The 12176-nt window shown below is 41.8% G+C and overlaps 1 protein-coding gene across 2 annotated transcripts in view; it reads right to left on the reverse strand.

Moving 5' to 3' along the window:
• The window catches only part of ACO1 (aconitase 1), a 187532-nt gene that overhangs the window by 29266 nt on the left and 146090 nt on the right, over nucleotides 1-12176 (reverse strand). Inside the window, exons 1-3 of one of the 2 annotated variants that reach the window (XM_056848226.1) lie at nucleotides 10794-10909; nucleotides 7884-8052; nucleotides 763-900 (exon numbers count right to left, since the gene is read on the reverse strand). The exons of the other annotated variant lie outside the window; for it this stretch is intronic. Of the exons in view, the coding sequence (XP_056704204.1) occupies nucleotides 763-900; nucleotides 7884-8052; nucleotides 10794-10890 (404 nt within the window). The 5' untranslated portion in view covers nucleotides 10891-10909. Of the gene's footprint in view, nucleotides 1-762; nucleotides 901-7883; nucleotides 8053-10793; nucleotides 10910-12176 lie in introns of those variants that run through there. 2 annotated transcript variants of the gene reach the window in all.

Below are 12176 nucleotides of genomic sequence, written 5' to 3' on the forward strand. Positions count from 1 at the left end.
ATAGGTCCATCCGTGGCTACTAGCCAAGGTGACCAAGGGGAATCTCCACATTCAGAGGCAGTCAACCACTGAATCCCAGTGCCAGGAGGCAACATCAGGGGAAGGCCTCAGCATCTATGCACCATTGCTGGACCTCCAGAGGAACTGGTTGGCCACTGTGTGAGACAGGATGCTGGACTGGATGGACCACTGGCCTGATCCAGCAGGGCTCTTCTTATGTTCTTATGTCTGACTCATTATAAGACAGTTTCATGATATAAATGAAATAAACTGTTGGCAAATTTATTTTCAGACAGTCATCTTTGACAAACAATTTTCAATTTTTTGTCCAGTATGGCACCCATTGATAAGAAACATTAACAGTGTAAGTGAGGTACACACACTATAGAAAGGATCTAAAGACCCGATTAGGTTTACACAGTGGAATTGTTGGCTTGCCCTCCTCTTTGACTAGCAGACCCCTTATCCACAAGACAGGCTCTGAAACTCAACTCCAAAGAAACAGTAAAGATATAAGTCGTTGATAAAGGAATTATCTGTGTCTGTGTGTGAGGCTACTGCACTTTTGAGGGTGGGGAGGTTGGCTATCGAAAGCTGAATTATAAGAGATATCACAAATGGCTCCGCTTTCCATCTTCAAGTTCACTGTTTACATACCCCAGCTTCGCTAATCTTCAACATCTTTAGATAAAGGCCTTGATCACTGGCAATCGAAAATAATGTAATGCAAGAGTCCAAAGAATGCTTGAGGCAATGACTTACCTCCTGTTGAAATCAACCTGGATGGAATGGTCAATGACTAAATCAGCGGGACAGATAGGGTTGATTTTCTCTGGATCTCCACCTAGTATCTTCACAGCATCACGCATAGCAGCAAAATCAACCACTGCAGGGACACCTCTGTAATGCAAGAGTTCAACAAAGGGAGGCAAGTCAGATCTTATATCAAAGCAAAAATCAGTAATTATACTAGGCCAAAAATACGCAGATGTCCAGAACGCTAGAGGCACATCGTTGTGAGGCTCCATTCTATAAAGTTACTAGTTTTACACTGTGTAACTGAAGAAGTGAGCTGTGGCTCACGAAAGCTCATACCCTACCAGAAAATATTTTTGTTAGTCTTTAAGGTGCTACTGGACTCTGCCCTTTTCTACTACTGCAGACAGACTAACACGGCTACCCACTGTGAACTGTGTACACAGGATGTGTTCTCTATAATTTAGGTTAACACATGAAACATTGATTTCATTACTTAAAAGGAATTAAGTTGGACAGCGGAAACCAGGTCTGCAACATTTTTAACCTTCATTAATATATAGGGTTGCCAAATCCAGCCTGAGACATTCCTGGAGATTTGGAGGGTGATGACTGTGGAGGGGGGAAATTTGGAGAGGGATTGCATCTAGAATCTATGGTATACTATCAGGGCCGGTGCCAGTCACTTTTGCGCCCTAGGCAAGACTAACTACTTGTGTACCCCCATTGCTAACCAATTTTCAAAAACAGATGTCCAGTAGAAAAATATAAGCACAAAATGTTTTATAAGACATTATAATTAATTATATTCCATAGCACTGTTATGTTGTCTTAAAATAAAAAATAGAAATTGTTGGTTGCATTTTTTTCAAGAAATTAATAGGTCTAAAACTGTGTCCCTCAGGCCAGTTCTGCGCGCCTCTGAGGTCTGCATCCTAGGCGACCACCTAGTTCTCCTTAATGGTAGCACTGGCCCTGTATATTATATATTATATCCTCTGAAGCTGCCAGGGAATTGATCTCTGTAGTCTGGAGATTAGTAATACTTCCAGGAGAACTCCAGGCCCCATCTGGAGGTTGGCAGCCCTTTTAATACATCAGTGGAGTAGAGCTGTGCTTGAATAATTTGGGAGGAATACTAGAGTTAAGAAACCACTTTATTTTTAATGTCTATTTTGATTCTTGTGCATTATGGTAAAAGTAAATGAAAAATAAAGACATTAGATTGTCTGCCTTTCTAAAAAATGGGCTTCACCTTGGTTTATTCAGTTTATGCTTTCACACTTTATTCAAAGTTCCCCTTATTGTAGCCCTGATAATATGCAGATATATTTATTTATGATTGTCTGTTCCTCCTTCTTAAAAAAATCATGCCGTAGGCAGCTTACAGATTTAATTATATATAAATAATCATTGCCAATTAAAGCAATAAAACACCTCAAGAAAAGGCAATACACATGTAAAAGAAGCAGGTCTTCAACACATACATTATTAGAACCATGGATGAACAGGACGAACGACCTGCTGCCTAAGGGATCACTAAATCAGATCTTAATTGACAAGAAGGAGGTTATGGCTCAGTGGCAGAGCATCTACTTGGCATCCAGAAACGTCCCAGGTTCAATCCCCAGCATCTCCAGTTAAAAGGATTGGGTGGGTAGGTGATGTGAAAGACCTCCACCTAAGACCCTGGAGAGCCACTGCCTGTCAGAGTAGACAATAGTGACCTTAATGAACCAAGAGTCTGATTCAGTATAAGGAGACTTCACAAGACAAGGATCCACAGATATGATTAAAATACACATAATTAATCATTGGATGGCCCTAACAGGAACTTATTTTCTGGTTTTGCTACAGGCTCTCCATTCTACCTCTCATATCAAGTCACATTTGATGCCCAAGTTATTATAAGTAATTTGAAGCAAGAACTGGTCCCCACTACATAAATGGAATCCAGATAATGAATTCTGCATAGGTCAGCCTTGGTGGTGGAATGTGCCAGCAAGTCACAGCTGATTTATGGCAAGCAGTGAACAGAGGTAATTTGCCATTGCCTGCCTCTGTGTAGCAGCCCTGGCCTTCCTTGGCAGTCTCCCATCCAAGTACTAACCAGGGCTGACCCTGCCTAGCTTCTGGGATCTGATGAGACCAGGCTAACCTGGGCCATCCAGATGAGGGCAGGCCAGCCCTACAGGCATGGAAATAAAAAGTGCATGATTTTTAATTGGCATGCTAGTTGAGCTGATTTGCTGGTCAAAGAAGGGATATACTCTTCAAGGTAAACTTTCGGAGAAGAATTAAATAGTTTGTGTCATGTAAAATAACTCTAATTATTAAAAGGCAATTTCATTATTTACATAATGGTTGCATACAGGCTAAATTTTCCACACAGAGAAGGCATGTTTGTCAGTGGAATAAAATATTCCCCCCGCAGCCCCGTTCCACTAGTGTTTGTCCTGAAATGCTGCTCCTGGAGGATAGGTAGAGTTGCCAACCTCCAGGTACTAGCTGGAGATCTCCATTACAACTAATCTCCAGCCAATAGAGATCAGTTCACCTGGAGAAAATGGCCTCTTTGGCAATTGGACTCTATGGGATTGGTTCCTCCCCTCCCCAAACCCCACCCTCCTCTGGCACTGCCCCCAAAATATCCAGGTATTTCCCAACCCAGAACTGGCAACCCTAAGGATAGGGGACCCTCAAGAATGGCATTGGGGCAAATTGGGATGTGTAAAGAAGGTAGAGGAGAGACGTAGGAACTTCCTATTCTGTCGCTGGAAAATTTAGTCTGGATCCAACCCAATTATTTCAACATACATTTTGTTTTACCTGTTTTATCTGGCTTACTAGCCGCAAATAAAATTTATTTATTTATAAAGCACCTTCACTAGGATTCACTAAAACAACCCAAACCCATCTGGAAAGATTTACTTAACTTAGAAAAGTTAAGCTATTGGTTTCCTTAAGACCACACAACAAGATAAAGCCAGGCTTGGAAAAGAAACCCCAAATCCTGGCTGTCTCTGTCCTGTATTCTAACACTACAATAGATTTTTGTTTTTCCTTTAGCCGCAAGAAATAAATATGCCAGTTCCTTGGAATATAAACAGGTTTCACTGTCTTTGTTCTGTCCCAGCTTGCAAGGATCGGCTTTTCATTGCACAGCATTTTAAATTACTTCTCGGAGAAAAGACGACAACATTTACACATCGGTGTCTACGAGATCTAGTGGTACAGTTTTCTTAAATTGTACCACCTCATGTTGTAGGGATTTTGTATATGTGCAAGTATGCATGTGTAAGTGTGTGCATATCTGAATGCTCCCCCACAAAAAAAGTCTCCCTGTTCACTGAAAACCAATATGTAGTATATCAAGAAGATAGCTAGGTTGAATCCTGCTGCCTGACCTGGGCACTTGCTACATGCAGCAGTATTTACTACATGCAACTCCCACGCCATCTAAAGCTTGAAGTCGTACCCTCCAGGAAAAAAAGATTACCATTTGATTGTGCCGACTGGATGAACCAACTAAATTCTAGAGTTTTGTATTTGGGGGCAGCCCCCTGGACGAGCAGTGCTTTCATGCCCCAATGAGATTCAGGATTGGAAAGATACCCCCCCACACACACACACACCAAACAGAAGTAGACACTAAAGAAGAGAGGCAGTTGACTCTGTAGTATAATGGAGGTCCACAGAGATATCTGGGACAGGACAATGAGAGTAGGGAACACTGACTATGCTTGAGACTATTGCATGCCCTCCCTGTAAATGTACAATCTATATTGGGAGCTTCTCCACAGAGAGGGGAGGAGGGGGGAGGGAACGCTTCTTGGGTGTGATGGATAAGAACTGAGAACAGGAAGCAAAAATCAACTGAACTTTCTCCACCACTCCCAAATGCAATTGCCGCATCCAAAAGGCTCAGGATTTGTTTACCTGGAACTTGGTTTTCTACAGGTTCTTTGCTTTTATTGTAACCAACCTCAGGTCCTTTAGGAGAGAGGTTTTAAACAAGCAAGTTTCATAACGTATTCCCTGACATACAAGATGGGTGTCACACTTCACATAAGTCTTCTGCTGCCAGGCTCAGGAAAATGATGGTCTTAGTAGGCAGAGATCATAGCCCCTTTATCCTTTCACTTATTCTTTTTAAATTTTCAGAGCTGAATGGTAAATAGCTTGGAGAGTGAGGCGCAACAGTGGAATAGTATGAAATTTGGGGAGCCGGTGCCCACAGCAGAACTCCTCTTTCATTTCTTTGGAGTTTTCAAGTGCTCACCTGGCTGAGGTAACGCACAATCAGGATGAAAATGGGATTCCTTCCCTCGCCCTCTCCATGCTATTGAGTGGGTGGGATGGGCAGACAGCTTTGGATATGGAACCCGTTGTAAAGCCCTTTTTGTCTCCCTGCCCCATCTTGCCACTGCATTTCCTTGCCTGATATTTCCTATTATACCAGGGACTGAAACAGTTATGAGAGACGAACATTAGCAAGAGGACTTGGGAAAATGAACACATTTCATTTGAACGGAACTGACATCTTTTTTTTTGGGGGGGGGAATGAAAGGTTTCTGGTTGTGTGGTGAATTTGGGCCATGAATTAATTTGAGTCTGGCACTCTGAATTGGCAGCAATTTAGGCTGGCCGCCCTGAGCTCTTCATCCTTCCCCACTCAGACCAGCAATGAATGGATTAACTGACTGGCTGCGTTTTGGTAATTTTACTTCAGATGAACAGGACAGGACAATTTTCAGGGTACCCCCAGCCTGCAATTATGGGATTCTTTCTCAGTCTACCTCAATTACATATTTTGACCCATGGAAATTGATTTGTTTCAGAGATGTAAATACAGCTATGAAGGCTAAATGCAGGGAACCCTCCAATGCTGTTATCTACAAGGAACGTACAGTAGGGTGTGATAATTATAGAGGATTCAAGTATGATGAAAACAACTCAAACTTCTTGAGCGTGGCAGAAACATCATAAATAATCCCACACAAGATTGTCAGTTTTGACATTATGACTTCAAGCTCGGGGCCATTCTTGGAACATGTGTACTTCCTTTGAGTTGTAACTTCCCTCCAAAACCCCATCTCAAGAACCAGGGGACCCACCCAGCTGCATATAAAAAAAACAAGTTAATAAGAATAAGGTCCAGTTCCAGTATATATGCATGGGCCTCTTGAAATATTGGTCATTTATTTTAACTAGTGAATGCTTCCAGGTGGACTCTGGGAAGAAGGACCAGCAAGAGGTTTGATAAAATGGCTGTCAGTTAATGTCTCTGGACCTAAATTGTATGAAATTTACAATAAATACTCTGGTTTGCTTTGTTTTGTATGGTAGATTGTGATGGCCTCTGGCCACAGACAATAAACTTTATCACTCACAATAAATACTCTGGTTTGCTTCATAACAGGATGGGTCGATTCTTTGGGGAGGTGGGGCATCTCTAAGCGCTACTGCAGCACCACTTATTTATTATGAAAACACACAGTCAACAGGCTTCAGTCTATGCTGGACCTTTACTAACTTTGACTAGTTATGATGATTGTGGGAAGAGCAGAATAATATTATTAAATTTCATTTTAAATAGGCTTTCTAAATAACGTGCATTTTAGGTACAAGAAGTGTCGACTGGCCAAACGCATGATTTAAGAGCTATTTGTAGAAAAGGGTTGGCAGTCTGAAACAACCACTGAATATACTGCCATCAAAAATGTTCTCTGCCATTTTCCAGGTCTAAAGGTCAAAGAACAGCAAACTCTGGATTCAAATGACGTACAATGAGTTACTATTTCACCTAAAGGTCTGTTTATCTAACCCAGCACAGTTTTTTGCAAACTCCATTTTGGAGGCAACGGACTCCACACAAAGCAACTAATTTATTAGCTTTAGATTTGCATTTTGTCAAATATTATTTGCTTTTACCACAAGCCTCCAATGTCTTAATACTAACTCTTCTATTCAGAACACAAATAATCTCCAAATAATTTTATTTTCTGATTAAAAAGCACCTTAGTTTTTATTTTATTATTTCCGCACAGGTTTGATTATTTCAGGGAAGTGTCTGCTAACTTGGGATAGATGGCATTTGTACCTTAAAAGTCTCTTGCAACTGGGTTTTGCACTTTTTGAAGGTCTATCAATAAGGGCAGTGCTACACACTACAAAAAACACAGGCCTGCCACCAAATTTTGTAGGCAAGAATAAACAAAGACAACAAGCATTTAAGGTGTCGAATTAAAAAAAGAAGAAACATGTAACTGATAGGTTAAGAACACAGGGAAAGTTTATGATCAACAGACCACCAATTAGCAACATCATCTATCAAGTAAAGATGCTACCGTTAAACAAAGCATGCTCAAAGCCTTCTTAATCTTATTTGAACTTAATTTATTACTATGAAAACTAAAAGTGGCAGTCTTCCATTTTCAGGGATCTTCAACCCAACTATAATCTAACTATAATCTAACCTGATATGGAAACTTATAAATATGAAATATACACCCATCTCTACGCAATTCTGCCCCTTTCTTTCTCAAACAACAACAACACAAGCGGTGATGCTTATTGTGGGAACCACTTTAGTCTGGTCTGAACCAGTTTTGGAACCTCAGCACACTAGACAGAAGCACTGATTTAAGACCACAATGAAAGAAACTGTTTTCCATAGGTGCTTCCCTTGAATGATCACTTTTACTGTTCAGTAGCATCACCCCCTCAGAACATAGCTCCTGATGAAAAATACTCAGCCAATCGGCTTTGGCATGTGTTAAGAGGTCATGTGACAGTTCCTGGTGAATTCAGTGTGCATTGGTTCATAGCAGGGAAGCACAACTCGCCGATGATATCCAGTTGGGATGTTATACTAAAAACCAATCTGAGCATTAGCAGGCACATGACCTTTTGGTGTCTGCTGCTGGAGCATTAACCCAGGACAGGATGTAAATTGCCACAGGAACCATCATTTGCAGACATGAATCATGCTATTCATCCTTGTTTTACAAAGTCTCCCTAAGCATAAGACTACAAGTCATTTTACATGCTCTTCTCTTCAAAAAATGACTGTGATTTTATAATGAAAAATTCCTAGTTTTTTTTTTTATTGTTCTATCACTTACGTGAAATCTTGCAGGATAACCCGGGAGGGCTTAAAGGGCACTTCAATGGCTTTGTGCTGCATGGCATTCCAATTCAAAATGTTTTCAACATCATCCTTTTTCACGAGAAACCCGTCACAGTTGCGGACTGCGGCCTCCAGCAAGACTCTGATAGAAAATGGCAAGCGTTCTAGAGAAAGGGAATAATAATTAAAACAATGAAAAGTTGCCACGCCAGAGCTGGCTTTTCAGACATTTGCGTTACTATCTAGAAAATGTCTGTTTCTAGCGTGGGGAAGCCAAAACTATATGAATATGCAAAATATGCAATAAGGGGAAAAAAGGAGATCAGCTCCTTGAGAAGAAGAGTTGCATTTTTGCAGTAACTCAAAATAGAAGAGGAAGGGTGCATTGAAATATGCCAAAGCACGGCTTCTTACTATGAGAATCAGATTGGGAGGTCCTTGAGCTTATGGACTCCCTCCTTTAGTGCACATGGATCAGAAGTGGAGGACTTCCACATTTGCAGCCAATCCATGGGTTGTATCTCCCAGAATATTTCAATCTGTGCAACAGTCCCTGTTCAAGTGGAAGCGCTGCAATTAGACCTTCTTGTCTGTTTGCGCTAAGTGAAAGTGATCATACCCATACTGTCTTTTCTGCACGTGCAAGACAGAACACAGCATTTCTTTAGACACAATTTCCAAAGCAAACTAAATGGAATTTTGTAAACCATCTGTTGTACATGCCATTGCTCCATGAGCACTTCTATTTGCTCCATGTGCACTTCTACTTTCTTCTATTAAAAATTATATGGAAGTGCTGTGTGTTGCTGCAGCCCTTGCGCTACTGCTTGCGCAAATGGAACTGCACTAAATACATTTTTCCCCAGTTGTGCATTTCTGAATCTAACCCCATAGTTGTTTATTATGTCTGAACCACAAATTATATTTTGTTCTCTAGTTTGTTGTTTGGAATCATGGTTTGTAACCAAACCAGATTTCAGAGGCAATGACAGACAGTTTGGTGCAAATGCCGAAGTCTTCCATTTCTGAGTCAGGTGCAAGGGGAGGGCAGAGATGGTGTGCAAGCTCACGAATTTCCAGTATACATTCCCATAGTGACATGATTAGTTGTCATGTCTGAAGATGGCCATAAAACATGAAGTGGAAATCTCTCTCTCTAAATATAAAGTGTATTACAACTTAAGTGCACCATTTACAACCCACTTCCATTATAAATTAAATTATATCTGTATCAAGTTAATACTAAAAAAAGAAAAACATTATTCAACAAAACAAGCTGTCAGGTCTTTGCCACCTTTGGAATAGAAGTTTGGCAATTGCAGGCCAGAGGCTGGCTTCCTGTCAAGGCCAGGTTCTGGCTGCTAGTCAAGGTTTTGTTCGCATGCTGCAAATCCTGTGTATGGTTTATCACTGATGTTATGTCTGCGATTCTCTGGGAACTGCACTGTGGTTTCACTTTGTTTTACTTTCTTGCCTAGAATGCTTTTATACTGTAACCTACCTGCTTAGACCCCATTAGCAACCTCTCCTGTGTGAGAGGCAGTCAACTTCTGTAAATCTGTCTTTTTGCTCCTAATAAATTAGCATTGCTTAGGTTCACCTGCCTGAGCGTGTGTTTATGGGACGCTAGGGATAGACCACTGAGCTGACACAAGGATAAAGAATAACATAATGACCCAGATGAGTACTTCAATTTTTGCCATTTATCTTCTAACATATCTTCTAACATGACCAAGTGAAACTATTCAATAAAACAACTACGTCAATCAGTCCATTCATACAATCGTCTTCTCTTAATTCTTTCCCAATATTAAAATGCTATATGTTTCTCTTATATTTATTACAAAGATCTTTTAAGTATTCGAGTACATCTCGAAGGGTCTAGCGGTATCATTCTTCAAAGCGCTCTCCAAGTTTTCACCACAATTTGATCCTAAAAAAGTCTTTATAGGACACAAGGCCACATATGAATAAAGCAGGCCCATTAACTAGAGTTAATCTTAATTACAGCTCTGAACGATGTACAAATGAGGAGGTCCTGACTTGTTGCCTGGTGCTGCCCTCGCAATAGTGCCAGCTGGGATACCAGCAAGTCTCTGCAGAGAGGAGGGGACAAAGCAAAGACAACAAAACCAGTATTTCCAAGATAAACCAGGGTTTGAATGATCACCTACAAGCCAAATCCCATCACATACACTTCACTGGATGTTGTGCTGCTGCAGCTACTCACAACCGGATTCTCTTGAGTGGGGAAAACCACCCAAGAGGCGAACAATTGCAGTGGTGCAGTGGTACGCTCATTCCGTATCTTGCGGTCAGCCACATTCGCAATTACCCTCAAGCAAAAGAGCCACATTTACTTCAAGTCCTAGCATGAGGCCTCAACTTCAAGTAGGGTTGCCAGGTCCCTCTTTGCCACCAGCGGGAGGTTTTTGGGGCGGAGCCTGAGGAGGGAGGGGAGGGACTTCAATGCCATAGAGTCCAATTGCCAAAGCAGCCATTTCCCCAGGTGAACTGATCTCTATTGGCTGGAGATCAGTTGTAATAGCAGGAGACCTGGAGGTTGGCCTCAGGGAGGCTCGCAGCTTACCCATTCCTCCAGCAGCCACTGTTTCAAGGTGGGAACCAACTACCAACCACAAGCCCCACTTTCCCTGAACATGGGACAGGTACCACATTGGGGAATGGTGCTCAGAAGGGCCAGAAGCGGCATGTCAAAGAGCCACATGTAGCTCCTGAGATACTGATCATTGAGGCGACCAGCACACTGACAGCATACAATGTACGGATGCATCCCTGATTCCATCAGACTAATTACAGTTAAAATAAAGCATAACGGTTTTGCATTGCATCTGAACTGAGCCAAGGTTATGAAACAGATTTACACACTGAGTAGCCAACATACCATATCTCGGGTCGTCCAAATGGTTCAAACTAAAGAATTTCTTCTCAGGCTGGCTGGCATCCAGCGGCTTCACAATCCGGGAAAAAGGGTTAGTCATGGCTGGGAAACCTTGATGTCTCTGGGAATACAAGATAGAGCTATCTCACTGGATTTTTATTTTAAAAGCCATTTTTCATTTGTAACACTTTGTACCTATTTAATTGTATTTACAGTATAAAATTGCTTCGAAGTCAAGTTGTACCCCAGCACTGGGCAAAGAGACAAAATCCGAGTCTGTAGATCTAAGAAACATTAAGAACATGTGGGAAGCTCATATAAAAAAGTGATAACTAGATATCCAATGGTACTCGGGCTGCACCTTGCAAAAATCAAACTCCTGAAAAATGGTCCATGTGAATGCGCAGTCCTCTAGCACCAATGCCAAATCTGCCACCTATTTCAGCCAATTCAATGCAAAGAAAGAGGGGAAACACCACCAGTTTCACTAACAGCTTTTTAAAAAGAGTAGCCTTTATTTACGGTACCCATAAAGTCCAATTTCACTGCACTGTTTGCCAAACACCCATCTAATTTTACAGCTTCTGCTATATAGCGCTCAGTCAGGCTGGCTGTTATCCAATCATGAGTAACATACGAATGCCTGAACCCTAAAGTTTACGGCATACTATATCCATCACGCAGGAGCAGGGAGACCTTTGCTTTGGCCTCCCTCATTCATTGCTGAACTTTTAAGGTGCAAACCTCAAGCAGTTTAGCCTGGAGATGTTGGCTACAACGAGGCTGCTCCAGATGCCAGGAGGCTTTTGTATGCAGACATTCCTCTAATGTCCTCTACAGATTTTAAACACCAAATGCCCAATGTTTTACCTGAAAATGAGACTGTGTGAACAAGGTGATGTGCTGAGTCAAAAGCATGTTGAGGACTGGGGCAAGAGCCTGTGAGGTAGGTTACACTGAGAGTGTGTCACTGGCCCAAGGTCACCCAGCAAGCTTCCATGGTGGGATTTGAACCTGGGTCTCCCAGATCTGAGGCTGGCACTCACCACACTGGCACAGATTCACATACAGAAGGGGTTATGTACATTCATAGGAGGCTCTCCACTACTGAGATCCCTGTATGTTCAAGCCGTTGCCAAATGACTGAAAACGGAGGCAGTCCATGGAATCCCCCCTGTCCACACTTTGAAATAACACCTGAAAAGAGCTCAAAAACAAACATACAAACCACCAAGAGAACTCCAGCAACCGTGAGCCTGTGTTTTCCTGGATTCCCAGTCCCCAACAGAGATGTACACATGTACAAGCCCAATGCAAGGATTAAACTGAATATTTCAACCCTCACATCCCAGAAGTGCAATCAAGATAAGACTACAGAGCCATAAA

The sequence above is a fragment of the Euleptes europaea genome, chromosome 4, assembly GCF_029931775.1.
Source record: "Euleptes europaea isolate rEulEur1 chromosome 4, rEulEur1.hap1, whole genome shotgun sequence".
In the NCBI taxonomy this organism is placed as follows: Eukaryota; Metazoa; Chordata; class Lepidosauria; order Squamata; family Sphaerodactylidae; genus Euleptes; species Euleptes europaea.